At 48.2% G+C, this 18899-nt stretch overlaps 1 protein-coding gene across 2 annotated transcripts; it reads left to right on the top strand.

Moving 5' to 3' along the window:
• Positions 14471 to 18228, top strand: LOC8061884 (triacylglycerol lipase 2). 2 transcript variants are annotated; one of them, XM_002444658.2, is made up of 8 exons: positions 14471 to 14912; positions 15123 to 15266; positions 16340 to 16480; positions 16556 to 16666; positions 16761 to 16904; positions 17004 to 17047; positions 17190 to 17365; positions 17485 to 18228. In XM_002444658.2, exons 1-8 carry the CDS (start codon positions 14745 to 14747, stop codon positions 17805 to 17807), a joined length of 1251 nt encoding a protein of 416 aa, XP_002444703.1. In that variant the 5' UTR covers positions 14471 to 14744; the 3' UTR covers positions 17808 to 18228. The 2 variants fall into 2 exon arrangements, with proteins under 2 accessions (XP_002444703.1, XP_021320183.1); XM_021464508.1 differs by lacking the exons at positions 14471 to 14912; positions 15123 to 15266 and adding an exon at positions 15877 to 16243.

Here is an 18899-nt window from a genome sequence, read left to right on the forward strand (position 1 = left end):
GACCTAGTGACCCGCATGACCTGGGCCGAAACCTGCAGAGGAAATCGCTTCATTTGGGCTTTTAAGGCCCAGACTGTCCGTAGGCATGTCCACGTGTGTGGTGTGGTCCACTCCGCCGCACCACCGAACTCAGATGCAAAGCCAATCTCAGCTTTGTCATCTCCACGAACATGAGAGATTCAGAGCTTGACGAAAGGAAAGGAACATACAGTTGGCAGCTGCTAGTACTCCAATGTCATGGCAAGATGGCAAGAATCTTTGCCTTTTTCCGTTAACAGCTTGCTTGCTTCTGACTGAAAGCAAAGCACTCCTACACGTGATCTTTCGGATAAGCCCGTCATCAAACGGAGCATCATGTTGTTCATTCCTCTTTTCCCCTACCATCTAGTACCAGTTGTCAGAGCTTCGAAGTTAGTAGAACTGACGGGCCTGGAGGCTGGAGAAACTCTTGCAAGACCAGACGACCAGGCATGTTACTTGCACTGCTCAACTGCTAGGCATTGCTGCAGGATAGAGGAGTGTGACTTCTGCTAGCTCCTACAGATGTGGACACGGGGGACCGACCCATATCCCATGGCTGATGCATAGGAAATTAAAGTGGTTAATGGCGTCCATTCCATACTGACTGACGACAGCTTTTGCTACTTCTTGTGATGGAAATCTGAACTCTGAAGAGAAGTTCAGTAAGCTTCAGGAAGCTGGCAACTTTGGTACGCCATCATTCTGTTTCGACGAGTTAAAAAGTCTGGAAGGACCACTGACACTGCAAATTTCTACGTCTACAGCATGTCAATGTCAACCTTAGTAGGGCACGCATGAATGTTGAATCCTTTTTGTAGAAGGTACGATATAGGCCTTGTTTAATTCCAATTTTTTTAGGCAAAATGGCTACTATAGCACTTTTGTTTGTATTTGATAAATACTATCCAATCATAGACTAATTAGACTCAAAATATCTGTCTCGCAAATTACAAGCAAATTGTGTAATTAGTTAATTTTTATCTATATTTAATGCTTCATGCATATGCCACGAGATTCGACGTGACGGTAAATCTGAAAAATTTTGCAAAGTTTTTTGGAAACTAAACAAGACCATATTCCCTCCGTCCAGAAATGATTGGTGTATTAGGCCAGAGGAAAAGTCAATTTTTATGAAGTTTGACCAACGATTAGTCAAATCATGTGTAAGTTTATAGCATAAAACTTACTCCTCCATCTCTGAAATCTTTAATTCCTAGAATCTATATCAATTAAATTTTTTTAAGTTTGACCAACTTTATAGAAATGAGTATCAATGTCTATTAAAATGTGATACTATAAATTTTAGTATTTTTTTTCTAAAAATTTGGTCAAAGTTTTTAAAAAATTACTTAAGAGAACTCTAGAAATTGAATTTTTTAGGGACATAGCGAGTACATCAATAGATTTGTGTTCAAAGTGGCTCTACCTCCCGACCAGCTCCGCCTACCCGAGCAGGAGACCGCCAGGAAGAATTCAAAATCCAAGGAGCATAAAGAAATACAACTGGTCGACGGCAGTCCCGAGAAGACGGCCCTCATCGGGGCCAATCTGGACCCCAAATAGGAAGACGCGCTTGTCAGGTTTCTAAGGGACAATGTGAGCGTTTTCGCATGGAAACCCGCAGACATGCCCGGCGTCCCACGAAACCTGATCGAGCACTCCTTAAACGTCTCGAAGACCGCAAGACCAATCAAGCAAAAGCTGCGACGGTTCGCTCGTGACAAAAAGGAGGCTATTAGGACAGAAATAACACGGCTTCTAGCAGCCGGATTTATAAAAGAAGTGTATCATCCCGATTGGCTTGCCAATCCAGTTCTTGTACGCAAAAAGAATAATGAATGGAGAATGTGCGTTGATTACACTGATCTCAATAAACACTGTCCTAAAGATCCTTTTGGTCTCCCTCGCATCGACGAGGTGGTCGACTCAACGGCCGGATGCGAACTCCTCTCTTTTCTAGACTGCTACTCTGGTTATCACCAGATCTCGCTAAAGGAAGACGATCAGATAAAAACGTCTTTCATTACTCCTTTCGGCGCATACTGCTACACGACCATGTCATTCGGACTCAAAAACGCCGGAGCCACCTATCAACGGGCCATCCAGCAATGCCTCCATGACGAGATTCATGATGACCTCGTCGAGGCCTATGTAGACGACGTAGTCGTCAAAACAAGGGATGCAAGCACCCTAATCGACAACTTAGACCAAACTTTTAAGGCGCTAAACAGGTACAAGTGGAAGCTTAGCCCCAAAAAGTGCATCTTTGGCGTCCCTTCCGGTTTACTACTCGGCAACGTCGTCAGCCGCGACGGCATACGGCCGAATCCTTCAAAAGTAAAAGCAGTACTCGACATGCGACCACCTAAAAATGTCAAGGATATTCAGAAGCTCACCGGATGTATGGCCGCACTCAGCCGCTTCATCTCAAGACTAGGAGAAAAAGGCCTCCCTTTCTTCAAACTCTTGAAGGCGTCGGAAAAATTTTCTTGGACAGAGGAAGTCGACGCTGCGTTCACCCAGCTTAAGACTTTCCTCACTTCACCGCCTGTCCTTACAGCGCCTCAGCCCAATGAAGACCTACTCCTTTACATTGCTGCAACCGACAGGGTTGTTTCCACGGCAATAGTGGTCGAGCGAGACGAGCCAGGTCATGTCTACAAGGTCCAGAGACCCGTTTACTTCATAAGCGAAGTCCTAAACGAGTCCAAGGCCAGATATCCACAAATACAGAAGCTCATATATGCCATTCTAATAACGTCGAGAAAGCTAAAGCACTATTTCGACGGCCACCGAGTCTTGGTAACCACCAGTTTCCCTCTTGGGGATATTATGCGCAACAAAGACGCCAACGGCAGAATCGTAAAATGGGCAATGGAATTATGCCCGTTCTCCTTGGAATTCCAGAGTCGCACCACAGTCAAGTCTCAGGCCCTGGTCGATTTCATTGCAGAGTGGACGGATCTTAACGAACGCCCCGTTCCCGACGTCTCCGACCACTGGTCGATGTTCTTTGACGGGTCCTTAAACATCAATGGTGCCGGCGCTGGCATACTTTTCGTGTCGCCTAACAATGACAAACTGCGTTACGTCCTTAGGATCCTCTTTCCGGCATCCAACAACGTCGCCGAGTACGAAGCATGCCTGCACGGCATACGACTAGCCGTTGAGTTAGGAGTCAAACGTCTCTATGTCTATGGCGACTCTGCTTTGATTATCAACCAGCTCAACAAGGAATGGGACGCAACCCACGAGAAGATGGATCTCTACTGCAAAGAAATTCACAAGTGGGAAACCAACTTCTACGGCATTGAATACATTCACGTGGTCCGGGATAAGAACCAGGCAGCAGATGCACTGTCAAAGTTAGGCTCATCTCGGGCACCGATCCCGCGAGGTGTTTTCGTCCAGGATATCCACGAGCCAAGCGTGGGCACAGGCCTGGTCGAAAAGCAACCTACTGAGGCAATGCTCATAGACGACACTACTCCGGCAACCAGTGGCCGTGATTGGCGCACCCCGTTCATCAAATATATATCGGACGGGTCAGGCTATCAGGACAAAACAGAGAACGAGCGCCTTATTCGACGATCAAAGAATTACATACTGGTGGACGGCAAACTTATGCGAAAAAATGCAAGCTCTGAAGTGCTGCTCAAATGCATATCCCAAGACGATGGCATCAAGCTCCTAGAAGACATACATGCCGGATCCTACGGCAATCATGCTGCCTCCAGAACACTGGTCGGGAAAGCCTTCCGGGCAGGTTTTTACTGGCCAACCGCGGTCAACGACGCAGAAAAACTGGTCCGACACTGTGAGGGATGTCAGTTCTTCGCTAAAAGGACCCACGAACCTGCTCATGAGATTCAAACTATCCCGTTGTCCTGGCCCTTCGCCTGCTGGAGGCTCGACATGATCGGGCCATTTAAACCAGCCCCTGGCAACTTCAAGTTTGTTTTCGTATTAATCGACAAGTTCTCAAAGTGGATTGAATACATGCCACTGGTCAAAGCAACCCCCGAGAAGGCCGTGGAGTTCCTCAATCAAATCATACACAGATTCGGGGTTCCAAACAGTATAATCACCGACCTGGGTACTCAGTTCACTGGCACTACATTTTGGGACTTCTGCGATGACAGAGGCATAGTCATAAAATACGTGTCAGTAGCTCACCCACGGGCAAATGGCCAGGTTGAGCGCGCGAACAGAATGATCATTGACGCTCTAAAGAAAAGGTTGTACACTGAGAACGGCAGAGCGCCTGGTCGATGGATGAAAGAGTTACCGGTTGTGGTCTGGGGCATCCGAACTCAGACTAGTCGGAACATGGGGGTGTCACCCTATTTCATGGTTTACGGCACCGAGGCAGTTCTGCCGTCTGATATAACCTTCGGTTCTCCCAGAATTAAAAACTTCGACCAGCCAACAGCCCACAGCGCCAGGGAGCTCGAAATTAACTGCATGGAGGAAAAGCGTCTAAATTCATGTCTCCGAACAGCAAAGTACCTTGCAGCCATCAGACGGTACCACAACAAGAACATCAAAGACCGTTCTTTCGTGGTCGGCGATCTGGTACTCAGATGGAAAACAAGCCAGGAAGGAATGCACAAGCTGTCCACTCCCTGGGAAGGACCCTTTGTGGTCGCCGAAGTCACACGACCCACATCCTACAGATTGGCATATCCGGACGGAACACGCGTGCCCAACTCTTGGCACATAGACAAATTGCACCAATTTTATCCATAAGCTCTAGTAACTTTTGCTTGTAAGTCTTTTATAGTTGGCAATAATAAAGTTTTCCTTTTTTGCTATACTTTGTTCACACGTAGAGCTTTCGACGAGAACAACAAAGACCTCTACGATGGAGATTCTTAACGACCAACAATCGAACACAGTGATACATCACTCAGATAACTTCACAGCGCTCAAAATAATAGTCATGACAAAATCAAACTTTATTACAAACTTTACATACAAAGTTTACAATAAAACACCCTGACGGGCGGTCACTAGTCTACTCCTACAGACTATCCTACTAGGCCTACTCCTCGGGCTGATCACCCGCCTGGCCTTGCTGCCCGGACGAAGGGGTCGGGGCCACCGGCGCCTGGCTGGTCGAGACCGCAGGCGTCGACCGACCATCTCCGGCAAGGGACGCCCCCGACAACTCCCTGGCTGACCTGTCCGAACCCGGCTGGTCGGGGGGAGTGGCCGTCCCGCATAGATTGATGTCGCCGATCACCGTCGATGACAAGTCTAGCAGTCCAGCCCGAAGCTCGTCCGCCTCCTGCGGGCCGACTTCCTTGGGATACCCCTTCTCCAGCCTGCACAAGTCGACTAGGGGGTAGTGGGCACGCACCATGCTGAGGATATGCGCGCCAGCAAACTCTCCGGCGTCCTTCACGAACTGCTGGAGCCAGTCCCACGCCCGTTGCGCCTTTTCAACTGGCGTCAGTCTCGGTGCGCGGGGCTGGCTCTCCGGAAGCTCGGGGCTGATCAAGTCTAGGATCGGGGCTACTCCTTTCCAGATTCTACAACAATTAACCTTCCAGGAGTCCCGATCCTTGACCAGCTCGTCCAGGTGCTTCTTGGTGTTGACCTTGAGCACTGCAAATCAAGCAAGATGTTAGTCTCAACATATCGACAAGAGCGACAGGTGGCAAATAACGGGGGCGGCACGTATTACCAGACAACTCCCGGTCCCTCTGGCCCAGCTCCTCCCCTGCTCGGCGCCCGACCTCCAGCGCTCCGGCAAGCTCTTGGCTGAGCTGCTCTTTCTCCTGCCGAAGGCGCGCGACCTCCTCCTCCAAGTCTACACGAACAGTTAACAGGTCAATAAAGTCAACCATGCGGCTATACACAACCGCCTCGAAGTATGAGACTGACCTGTTCGCTGCCGATACTGGTCGGCTAGACGACGAGTGAGCTCGAGACGACGCTCCTCATGGGCGCTCATCTCGGCCACCTTTTCTCCAACCTCCGACCGCAGCCAGTCCACCTCCGCGGTCAGAGCCTTGTTCTCGGCCACAATACCTTCTATTTGGTCGAAGCACCTCTTCCGGTACTTCGCCGTTTTCATTGCGCCCTGCAAGACGAACGTATGTTGACCCAGCAAGATAACATAAAGGTGTCGAGCAGTGCAAAGGATCACTTACCTTGACTTCGTCCACGAGACGCTTGGCCGCGCGCTCTACTCTGGCGGCCTCTTCTGTCTCCGCGAGCTCCTCGTGCCCGATAAAGTGGTCCCCGCGTTGGCGCCACACATATACGTGTTGGCGGCCATCACGAGGATGCCCTTCAATCTCCTCCACCTCGTCGCCGGAGGCCGCCTGGGTTTCCTCGCCCGCTGCATCGCCCCCGGTGGTGGTCGCAGGCATCACCGGCCCCTGGACCAGGCCCGGGGAGCCTGCGGTCGAAGAGACTCCTGCCCGGGGCGGCGTTGGGACCTCCCTCCTTTCGACGGGGGGAGGGGTCGGGGCTCTTCCATCCCCTTCCGCGACGTTACTCGGGGGAGGCGTCTCCGTAGCCTCCTCGACCCTTGTCGGGCTGCTCGCCGCAGTCCTTGTCGAGGCTGGAAGCTCCTCGGCGCTCTCAGGCACGGCTGCCGCCGCAGGCTGCTCCGCGGTCTGTGGCGCCGTGTCCTCAGCGGCACGAGCAGGCTCGGCCACCCTCTGGCCGGCGGCGTGGTCGGGGTTGACGTCCGACGCCGCGCTAAAGAACAAAGGAGCATTTTCAGCAAAAAAAAATTGCCAAAGTATGTAAGTCGAACACTTACAGGTCTGATCGACGATGGGCCGCGGTGAACCTCCTCCTAGCCCTGCCGGTCGGCACCTGCGCCCCCGTTTCCGTGACGCGCGGCGCAGGTGGGTCGCTGGCCACCCGATCAGTAGTGGCCGGTGCACTGTCCGGACGGCTACGAGGCCTTCAGACCAGCGACGGTGCGACCTCCTCCTCCTCGTCGTCGTCGTCGGTGATCCGGACGAGCCGACGGCGCTTTGGCGCTTGGCTGCTCTCTGCCAGCAGCGTCGGCGCAGGCGAAGGATCTGCTGCCAACGGCCTTTTCCCCGCCACTCTCTCCTCGGTGGTCGAGACGGGGCGGGCTTGGTCCTCCTCACTGCTGGTGTAACGAGTACACCGAGCAGCGTCTTCCTCCGGTGGATCTTCCCTCGTAGGATTCTCCATCCCAGGTGCCAGTGACACATACACTGTGCACCGGTCAACATCTCCGATCTGCAAGAGTAACAAAGACAAGTCAGCAGCAGACAATAACAAATGCTAAAGAGAAATAATCAGTAAGATACCTTAGGTGCTGGTCGCCCCAACTTGAAGGCTTGCACCCGATCACTACCACGGACGAAGCCCCCGTCCGCAAAGTTGAACAGCTCGTTCAATAGCCGCTGCACCTCTGCCTTCTCCAAGACCTCAGGCCGCATCCTGGTTGGGTCCAGCCTTCCGGCGTACTCATACGCCGAGTGCACCCTCTTCTGGTAGGGCATCACCCGACGACACACAAAGTTGCCGACCATGCCTAGCCCGTCCAAGCGCGACCAGTCGATCAGCTTCATCAGGTCCGCCACTTGGCCGTCGAACTCTGGGCGGTCGGTCCAGCTTACCCTCTTCTCAGAGATGTACCCCACGTCGCAGAACGTGGAGCTGCCCGGTTCTTCGCTGACGTAGAACCACTTCCTGTACCATTCGGTTAAGGAAGTGTTCCATGGACAGTGCAGATAACGGTTCTTCATCCCGTCGTGAAGATTGAGGTATACTCCACCTGCAATCTTGGAGCCTCCAACTGCTCCCTTCTTTCTTAAACAAAAAAGATAACGAAAGAGATCGAAGTGCGGCTCTATGCCAACATAGGCCTCGCACAGATGAATAAAAGTGGAGATGAGAAGGATTGAGTTCGGGTGCAGATTGCAAATCCCGATCTCATAATACAAAAGAAGACCCTGAAGAAAAGAATGAACAGGAACCCCAAAACCCCTCTTAAGGAAATCCTCGAACATTACGATCTCACCGGCGCGGGGGTCGGGGTAGCTCTCCCCCTCCGGCGCCCTCCAGCCGCCGAGCTCCGGGCTGTGCAGTAGCCCCATATCGATGAGGTCACCGAGGGACTTTGTGGTGCTGCGGGATTTCTTCCATTCCTTGGCCATCAGCTCGGCCCTCTTCTTGGAGTCGCTCTTCGCCATTGGAGATGCGGGAGTGGTTTCGAGCTAGGAGGGTGCAGGTAGTTGAAGAAGGCGAGAGCGGAAAGCTTGAAGGCGATGGCAGGATGAGCAATGCGGGGCTAATGTCAGGATTTTATAAACCGCAACTCCACCCCCCCACTTCCCGCATTCTTGGGAAGTGGGCGGGCCATACGGCGGACGCGGCGTTTCGGTTTTCAATGATTATCGACAATTAATGCTGCAGAGTTTTCGTACAAATTGATGGTTTCCTTTTCTCAAACTGCGCAAAGGGCGGCTGCACAGTTGCTAGGCGCAACTTTTCATGCAGCCATCTGACATCCCGTCAGGAGGTCTCTTCACGTCAACTTTTATGTGGAAAAATTTTTCAAAACAAGCAGACAAAAAATGGTAGAGTCAACAATCCGAGGACTGCACCGACCACCGAGCACTTGATGCTCGGGAACTGGTCGCCCAGTCTATAAAATCGGAAATTCAAGGACTGCACCGACCACCGAGCACTTGATGCTCGGGGACTGGTCGCCTAGTCTATCAACTCGACACTTCAAGGAATACACCGACCACCGAGCACTTGATGCTCGGGGACTGGTCGTCAAATTTGTTGGGAATGCACCGACCACCGAGCACTTGATGCTCGGGGACTGGTCGTCAAATTTGTTGGGGTTGCACCGATCACTGAGCGCTTGATGCTCGGGGACTGGCCGCCTAGTCTATTAGTTCGGGAATCAGCGGGCTGTATCGATCTCCGAGCATTGTACACACGGAGACTGGTTGACCAGCTCGTCAAATTGATAAGTCTATTCGATGATAAATGAGCATGAGATGCTCGGGGACTGGATAATTTTAATTTTTTAGACCTTGCTACAAGGCTCATACTTCGCCTTCCAGCAAGCTCGGGGACTACATCGGTACGATGCATCTGGCGATGCATCTCAGTTTCAAAACTACTTTGAGGAATTTTCTTTTGACCCTGGCACCACGTGCCTACGTCACCTACTACCAGGGTCGGAGACTAAGTGGGCACACTTCACCTTGCGGTGAATATGCTTGCTTCTTTGAGGATCCGTACTTTTCAAAAAAGTAAAGTGGGCACACTTCACCGGAAATGAAATATTTTTTCTCAAGAGCACCATGCATTCTTCGAACAATTGGCTTCTTCCATGATGACGTTGATCAAATATGTTTAGATGTGGTCAAAATACCGTCGCAATTGTCTGGGCAATTTTCATGCGGATTGAAGATGTCAAAGTTTTATTGGTCGAAGAAGCTCAAGACGGCGTGTTACTTCACAATACATGGTGCTCGGGGACTAGCTGTGGGGGTATAAACCCCTATACCCTTACGGCTAGACTTGGGCCAGGAGGCTTGGCCCATTACGGGATAAGCTCAAGGCTTGATCTGACAGCTTGGAGTTTCGCGCAAGGAAACAAGACGTGGAGATCAAGCAGGATTCTAGTCGGTTAGAATAGGAATTGATATCGAACTAACTATGGCAATTGTAACCGACTAGGATTAGTTCTCAGATCTGTAACCCTGCCCTCCGGACTATACAAGGAGGGGCAAGAGACCCCCCTAAGACACATTATTCTCTCAACACAAATCAATACAACCAGACGCAGGACGTAGGTATTACGCCAACTCGGCGGCCGAACCTGGATAAAAAGCTTGCCCGTGTCTTGCGTCACCATCGAGTTCGTAGTTTGCGCACCGTCTACCGATAAACTACTACCGTGGATATACCCCAAGGTAGACTGCCGACCAGCTTTCGTCGACAAGGGAGTACGAATATGAAGCTAGTTTAGTCAAAAGAGAGTCGCAATATTTCAGATGTCTGAATTTTTCAGACAACAATGTTAGACAACTAACTAGTATAATTAATAGAACAACCTCCAATAGACAATTTACAAAATTTTCCTATAGTCAAATAATGACAAATTACATATTGCATGAATAATAATAAAAGATACATAGGAGGAGGGGGTGGGGGGAGGGATTTGGCTTATCATTTCCAAGTCAAGTCATTTATTTTCAGTGGGAGGGAGAGGCTGCATGCATGTATTGGCCAATCTGTGACGTCTTGTTTGGATGTTGTCGGATTCACCTCAATCCACATGTGTTGGAGTGAATTGGGGTAGAATTTAGTTCAAGTTCCACTCCAATCCACCCCAACACATATGGATTGATGCGAATCCGACTATATCCAAACAAGACTTAAAAGATAGATCGAGTGCACTTGGCAATGGATTACACGTTTCACTCTACAAAAACTGAGGCACTGGACTAGTGCTCCAACAACAAAAGGAGCCACCTCCAGTTGCCAGCACAGCGGGGCACTGAAATCACTTGAGTGACTCAAGCACTATCTGACGACAATACATGACATATAGGTTCAAGCAAATCATTTTTAGCTAAAGATTACTCAAGCACTATCTGATGACAATAATTTTCAGATGTGAACACACTTGAGCTGACGAACGAACGCATGTGCTCGAGTCGCCTCCGGCCCCCCTTTTTTTTCTCTCAAAAGGATTGGAATTTTCCGAACCCCCCCTGCCGCCTGCATATATCGCCCTGCATTACGGCCTCGTTTAGTTCACTCTAAAAATCAAAAAACTTTTTAAGATTTTTTGTCATATCAAATTTTACGGTACATACGTAGAACATTAAATACAAATAAAAACAAAAACTAATTGTACAATTTACTTGTAAATCGTGAGACGAATTTTTTAAACTTAATTACTCTATGATTAAACAATGTTTATTAAATAAAAACAAAAGTGAGATATGTAAACAAGGGCCTTGTTTAGTTCACCTGAAAACCAAAAAGTTTTCAAGATTCCCAGTCATATCGAATCTTGTGGCACATGCATGAAACATTAAATATAGACAAAAACAAAAACTAATTACACAGTTTAGCTGTAAATCACGAGACGAATCTTTTAATCCTAGTTAGTTCATGATTAGATAATATTTGTCATAAACAAACGAAAGTGCTACAGTACTGAAAAGTTTTCACTTTTCGGAACTAAACAAGGCCAAGGTTGGCGCTTACCGAGACGTCACATGCAGCGCTACTCGAAGCCTTGTTCTCGCACGAAAAGACGCGATCTGGAGAAGCCCGACGACGAGTATATGGTGGAGCAATGGATGGCATGGCCGTTTCGAGCATGGAGCCATGTACGGCATGTCCGTTTCTCACTTCTGCCTTGGAGCTGGCTGCTGCTGGGGCCTGGGGGCTGGACTGGAGGCCTTCCGATTCCGGCGTCGGCGGCGCGCGTGTGAACCTGGGCCTTGTTTAGTTTCCAAAAATTTTGTAAAATTTTTCAGATTTCTCATTACATCGAATTTTTAGACGTATGTATGAAGTATTAAATATAGATGAAAATAAAAATTAATTGCATAATTTGATCGGAATTGACGAAACGAATCTTTTGAGCCTAGTTAGTCTATAATTGAACAATATTTGTCATATACAAACAAAAATGTTATTATTTATATTTTGTAAAAAAATTTGAAACTAAACAAGGCCCAAGAAAGGCTGCCTGCTGCCTGCATGTTCAAGAAGCCGTGTGGGACGCCTAGATGTGCGGATCTCAGTAGTAGTGGATGTGGATGGTCGAGAGGATGCTGACAAGCAGAGCCGTGCACAACGGAAGTCTGATGAAGTCCGAGACGGATCGAGTTGATCACGCCATCATCCTCCCATATGCTACGACACGTTTACTGATGGCTGAACTTTGTTTCTACATGCATGTGCCCATCAGCTGGGGATCGGAGCGGCAAAACGCTCGCAGCAGCAGGCGAACACTACCTTGTCGAGTTCTGAACTGAACGACGATAGTACTCCCTCCATCCCAAATTGTAATTCATTTCAAAAATCTTGAAGAGTCAAATTTTTCTAAATTTGACCAAATTTATATGATAAAATAATTATTATTATAATACCAACTAAATATTATTAGATTTTTTCTTAATTATATTTTTATAGTATACCCACTTTATGTTATAAATCTTAGTATTTCTCTCTATAATTTTGGTCAAACGTGAAAATGTTTTGACTCTCGAAGATTGTTGGAATGACTTATAATTTGGAATGGAGGGAGTATATATACTCCAGTCCATATACAGTCTATATTAGTCCATATTCTGCTTCCCGGCACTGCAATGGTGTGCATCATCTCCCTCCCAAATCCCAATAGTGTCGTTCTGTGGCCATATCTCACACTTCTAGCACATGCTGTCTGTGGCTGGCTACGAAAATATAGGATTATTGGTAGGATAACCGGATAAGCCACAATAGTAAGTGTATTGCTCCACCAGTACATGCGCCACTAGCTATATAGTTAATGGCTAATATGGTTCTTTAGGGCCAACATTGTTGTCTTTTGCTCCAACACTGGCACTAGAGTCATTTTCGGAGATGCCTCCCCTTTTGGCTCTTTCAAAATTCGTCTCTAAAAATAATTTCTAAATCAGTCCACATCTAGCAATGTCTAGTGTGCCTTTTTGGTTGCTGGTGTGGCATCTCCTTGAGTTTAGTTTTTCATAGTATTTTAAAGCAGATTTATAAAATTCTGTCAAGCGCTTTACTATCTTTATAAATCGATCTTAAAAAATGGCTGAACAATTTCTAAACACACGGGTAGAGATAGGCTATTTGGTGGCCCCTACAAATTGTTTCGTGCCACCAAACTAGTATGTATATTAATGCAACTGGAAAAGTTATATTTGCTTAATTAATGCCAAGTTTAATAATACAACTCATTTGTTGACTGTAAGGATTTTTACAGTCTTTTTTTAGCCCACTCATATAATAGTTAGCTATTCAGTATTAATACATGGTCTATTTTTCTCTCTCACAAAGTTTCTTGGTTCCTGTGCCTAAGCTGGTTGTAAACTTATAATCTGTTTCTCCTTTCTCTCTTTCCTTCTTTTCTCCACTTCAGTATTTAGCCGGCTTAGAGCAACTCCAACAGTTTGCTAAAAATACTTGGTATTCTAGAATTTTTGTCAAAACCACAAAAAACAGCCTCCAACAAGTTAGCAAAACTACTTGACAATTTTGTGAGCTTGGCAAAATTCCTCCTTCACTTGGCAAATATACCAAGTCCTCCATCGCTTGGCATTACATGTGTCCCAATTTGTCAACTAGTTTTGTCAACTTGTTAAAGGCTTAATTTTGTGATTTTGGCAAAAATCTTAGGATGCCAAGTTCTTTTGCCAAGCCCAAATAGCAAACTGTTGGAGAAGACCTCTTTTTTCATTTGGCATTTGGTTTTGAGACTTAGCAAAACTATAAATTTGCCTAATCATGAACTCCAATCTTGTACATGGTGGCGCCCTACCCGTTGCCTCTAGTCGTCCGATATAAAAAAGGCAAAACTATTTTATGCTGTCGAATCACTTAAATGTATTCTAGCAACAGTAGTGTGTGCTGTACATCTAAAAAAAGTTAGAATGACTTTCAGTTTAGATAGATAAAATAATAGTAAAAGTTAGTTATGGTGTCCTAATTCTACTACAAGCATTTACTGCGGTCACTGTTAGACCAGGCTTCAACGGTTGACCCGGACCGTCTTGCATGGTTGAAGTGGAATGGCCGAATGAGACCCACTGCGTCACTGTCGTGGCAACAGAGTATCACTGCATGGAAAATTCTTAACTGTCCGTCCTGCTGCGATGCTCCATATGCACGACTGATTGCTACTAGTACTACTAGCTAGCTAGGAGTTTTTGCCGAAGGAATTTACACACACTTGAAAAGGCGGCAAAAAATTACTTCGGCAAAAACTAACAAGGTGGCATTACTATTGAAAGGCGTAGCTAGACGATGCAAAAATTAACAAGGTGGCATTACTATTGAAAGGCGGTTTCAGAGCGAAAACGAAAACGACCCTCTCAATAAGTAGCATTTCTGTTTATCAGTTACTTTAGTTATGCATGCAGCGGCTACTCTTTTCTTTTTTCAGGAGACCGCCGTACCATGCATGCATCCTCGCAGTGTTTTACCGCAACTTCACAATTTAAACGAGGCAGTAATAATATATGGAGTAGTAATTACGAGACAGCAGAATGTTTTTTTTATGTTTCGTAGAATAAAAAAGTGCGTGGATAGACGACGCCTCGTGCGATGCCATGATGGATGCCAAAAGCACGACCAAGAAGAAGGTGTCACGTTGACGAAAGCGAAGCACACCACGGTTCTCACGTTCACATGTACACACACACACTCGCGATGCCTTGCACCCCATTGTGATCCCAGCGAGTAATAATAATGCTTTCTGAATTCTGATCCATCCCCATCCATCCATGCCGGCTAGCTCCCGCGCACTTTAAATACGCGCGCACTGCCTTCGTCTGCTCGTCACGATCGCACATTCGCACTAGCTACGCGCACAAAGCTAGCTATAGCCGAAGGCAAGCGAGAGCTTCCGCGTGCACCACCGCCGGCGACCGCCACCAGCCTGTCTGTTTCTGGATCGGATCGGAGGTACCTCCGCCGGCGACCACCGCCACCAGCAGCTAGCTAGCAGCATGGGCACTGCTGCCGTCGCGCTGGCGCTGCTGTTCTTGTCGTCGACCCTGCGCCTCGCCGTCGTCGTCGGAGCCCGCGTCATCCACCAGCCGTACGGCGGCGGCGGAGGTGGTGGACCATGCGCGCTGGCCGTGGCGCCGCTCGGCTACACCTGCGAGGAGCACCAGGTTCCGCATCCTTCTTTGCATTGACCTTGATCGACCTGACCGTGTGCGCGCATGCATGCATGCATGCATCGAACATATCCTTTTATCTATATCTATCTCGTGAAAAAACAAGACAAAGATAGAAGGTTTTTGCGTGTATATATATATTCTTTGACTTTATAGTAGATGGATAATAAGTGGATATATGTATGTATGTACCTATGTATGCAGGTGACGACGGCGGACGGATACATCTTGAGCTTGCAAAGGATCCCGAGGGGCCGCGGCGGCGGCGCGGCCGGAGGGCGTGGCGGTGGCGGTGCCTCGTCCTCGCGCGCGGGGCAGCCGGTGCTCCTGCAGCATGGGGTCCTTGTGGTACGACGCACGCACGCATGCATGCATGGCGCAAACACTTGTTTATTTCTGTTCTCTCCTTTTGTTCATGTGCTTGGCAGTGCTTGGCACCAATGGCTCAATCCTTCCATGTGCCGGTGCATCGGTGCAATGCATTTTCCTCGCGAGGTGCCTAGTGCATACCTCCTCTTTGTTGCACCGCTTTTAGGCTTTTCGCTAGGGCCTTGTTTAGGCCTGGTTTAGTTACCAAAAAATTTTGCAAAATTTTTCAGATTCCCCGTCACATCGAATCTTTAGACACATGTATAAAGTATTAAATATAGACAAAAATAAAAACTAATTACACAGTTTGGTCGAAATTGACGAGACGAATCTTTTGAGCCTAGTTAGTCCATAATTGGACAATATTTGTCAAATATAAACGAAAAATCTACAGTGTCGATTTTGCAAAATATTTTGGAACTAAACAAGGCCAGTTCAACCAAAAAGCAAAAAGTTTTCAAGATTCCTCGTCACATCGAATTTTGCGGCACATGCATGAAGTATTAAATATAGACGAAAGCAAAAACTAATTACACAGTTTAGCTGGAAATTGCGAGACGAATCTTTTGATCCTAGTTAGTCCATAATTAGATAATATTTATCACAAACAAACGAAAGTGCTACAGTACCGAAATCCGAAATCTTTTCGGAACTAAACAAGGCCTATAGCTTTACAGCCAAAAATACTGTACTCTATGTTTGTATGAGTAGTCAGTACTGCAAAGAGCGTACGTAACTGAGATAGTGAGCATACGTACGTACTTCGTACTCCCAGAAGCCGAAAGGAAACAAGGAATATGTACGTGTGCTGCCTGCTGGTGCTGCTGCCAGTACTTGCCTTCCAACACCTATGCTCCTTTCGGTGCGATCGGGCTGTCAGTCCGGATCCAGAACGCTCCGGTCAGATCGAGACAGATGCCGGCCGCTTGTCCTCGTGCTGCGTGATACAGTCTTTTGTACGCTAGAGACACGTACAGCTAGCTATGTAGGAATACGTACGTACGTATCAGACAGAAGCTAGCTGACGGATATGCATATCTCGTCTGGTGCAGGACGGCATGTCATGGCTGCTGGCCTCGCCGGAGGAGTCGCTGCCGTTCATCCTCGCCGACCGCGGCTTCGACGTCTGGATCGCCAACAACCGGGGCACCCGCTGGAGCCGCCGCCACGTCTCGCTCGACCCCTCAAGCCGGGTATGGTGGCATGCATCTATTATTACTGTTCCACTGACACTCACACTAGCCGCTTCGCTTGCTACTTCTTCACAGCTCTACTGGAACTGGTCCTGGGATGACCTGGTGGTCAACGACTTGCCGGCCATGGTTGACTTCGTCAACACACAGACCGGGCAGAAGCCTCACTACATCGGACACTCCATGGTATGAGTGTTTATTATGCTGCCTTTGTGGTGGTCTGAAAACAGTGAAGACCTGAGCAGCTCTCTCTCTTTCTGGTCTCTGCTTGTGGTTTCAGGGGACGCTGGTGGCGCTGGCGGCCTTCTCGGAGGGCCGGGTGGTGGACCAGCTGAAATCCGCGGCGCTGCTCACGCCGGTGGCCTACCTCGCCCACATCACCACCCCCATCGGCATCCTGCTAGCCAAGGCCTTCGTCGGCGAGGTAACATACACACTCTGCTCTGACGCAGCGATCGTTTTCGTTTCTCCCTGCGGCGAACTCTGCTCTGATGACCCTGACTTCTGACCAACCTACACACAGGCGCTCTCGGACCTCCTCGGCGTCGCCGAGTTCGACCCGGTAGCGTACGTACGGCGTCCTCGGGCTCGCATCTCCAGGCTGCAGTCCCTGCACTGCAGATCGATTCAGATTATTCATCTCTCCGTTTTTGGATCACTCGATTCGTGTGTTGTGATCAGCTGACCTGCTGCTCTGCTGACTGCGCAGGCCGCCGGTGACGAACCTGATCAGGGCGTTCTGCCGCCGGCCAGGCATGAACTGCTACGACCTTCTCGGATCCATCACCGGCAAGAACTACTGCCTTAACAGCTCCGCCGTCGACGTCTTCCTCAAGTACGAGCCCCAGCCGACCTCCACCAAAACCATGGTCCACTTCGCTCAAAGTAATGAAGAACATCCTTCAATTCCTTCCTAATCTTTCAATCGCACGTACATATATATGCTAAATTTCGTCCAAAATTTCATTTACACCGGCCGGCCGGCCGGCATGCATTAATTGCAGCCGTGCGCGACGGCGTGCTGACCAAGTACGACTACGTGCTGCCGGAGCGAAACATCGCGAGCTACGGCCAGGCCGAGCCGCCGGTGTACGAGATGTCCGGCATCCCGGCGGGCTTCCCGCTCTTCCTCAGCTACGGCGGCCGGGACTCGCTCGCCGACCCCGCCGACGTGCGCCTCCTGCTGCAGGACCTCCGGGGCCACGACCGCGACAAGCTCACGGTGCAGTACCTTGACCAGTTCGCGCACCTCGACTTCATCATCGGCGTCTGCGCCAAGGACTACGTCTACAAGGACATGATCGCCTTCCTCAACCGCTTCAACTAGTAGTAGCTATAGCTACTAGTTCAGTGACTGCCATCTTCAGTCTTCCACTCACTGCAGGGCGTGAACATTGGTCATACATATGTCAGAAGTGAAAAATATACATGAAGTAATTTAATACTACTAGATTACTAGATAGTTATATTGATATGGATTTGTCTGAGCAAGGAAGCTAGCTAGATAGCCAGCTAGGTGTCATGGAGAAGGGTGATCACCGGAACAGCGGTCAGCCCAGCCAGTCGTCACACTGTATTTGCAATTTGTAACACTGAACAATTACTAAAGGAAAGGTAGTAGCTCATATAATAAGCTTTTGATGTGTACCTCGTCGGCTCGTCCATGTCTGTTGGCAGCCAATTATTTTATCAAGAGTTACATAAACAAGTTTATGAGCTTCACTGCTTCAGAGTAAAAGCAGGACTTAGGTTTTGGAGTTGTGGCCTTTTTTTGGAACTTTACATATGGTTGTATAGTTCTTGTCTAGGCTCCTTCTCTTTAATACAATAGGCAGCTGGACTTAAAAATTTACAAATTGGAAGGATTTTCTCCGCTCAGCTGTACCTCTACTATAGGTTGGCGAGATGGGCCGGGCCAACAGGTAGCACGAGGCACAACCCGATTAAAAGCAGGACAGGACATGATGGCTTGTATTGTGCTTATGCCACCACCTTGGCCCATAGTGGGGCACGAGCACAATTCATTTAGCAGACAGTATATTTATTGAGAAAGAGAGCCATCATAATGCAAGACTCTATCATAGAATCCAAGACAATTAATTACATATTATTTATAGTATTTTGCTGATGTGACAGTATATTTATTGAAAAAGAGGTAGGAAAAACAAGACTTCAAGTCTTATTTAGACTCTAAGTCCACATTGTTCGAGGTAATAAATAATTTTAGACTCTATGATAGAGTCTGTATTGTGAGTGCCCTTAAGAACTAGTCTCATATATGCTAAAAAAACTATACAAAAAAGCAACCTCCTTCCCAAACCAACGACAAGCACTCATGCGTATTTATTTGATACATACAGGTAGTAATGTACTGTGTTTTGATTTTGTAATTTGTTCAGCTCAAATTTTGAAGAACTCA

This window comes from Sorghum bicolor, chromosome 7 (assembly GCF_000003195.3).
Source record: "Sorghum bicolor cultivar BTx623 chromosome 7, Sorghum_bicolor_NCBIv3, whole genome shotgun sequence".
NCBI lineage: Eukaryota > Viridiplantae > Streptophyta > Magnoliopsida > Poales > Poaceae > Sorghum > Sorghum bicolor.

Coding starts and splice junctions, on each gene's coding strand:
- LOC8061884 (XM_002444658.2), top strand. CDS start 14,745: ATGGGCACTGCTGCCGTCGCGCTGGCGCTGCTGTTCTTGTCGTCGACC. Junction 17,048..17,189: donor GCCGAGTTCGACCCGGTAGC/GTACGTACGGCG, acceptor CTGACTGCGCAG/GCCGCCGGTGACGAACCTGA. Junction 17,366..17,484: donor CATGGTCCACTTCGCTCAAA/GTAATGAAGAAC, acceptor CATTAATTGCAG/CCGTGCGCGACGGCGTGCTG.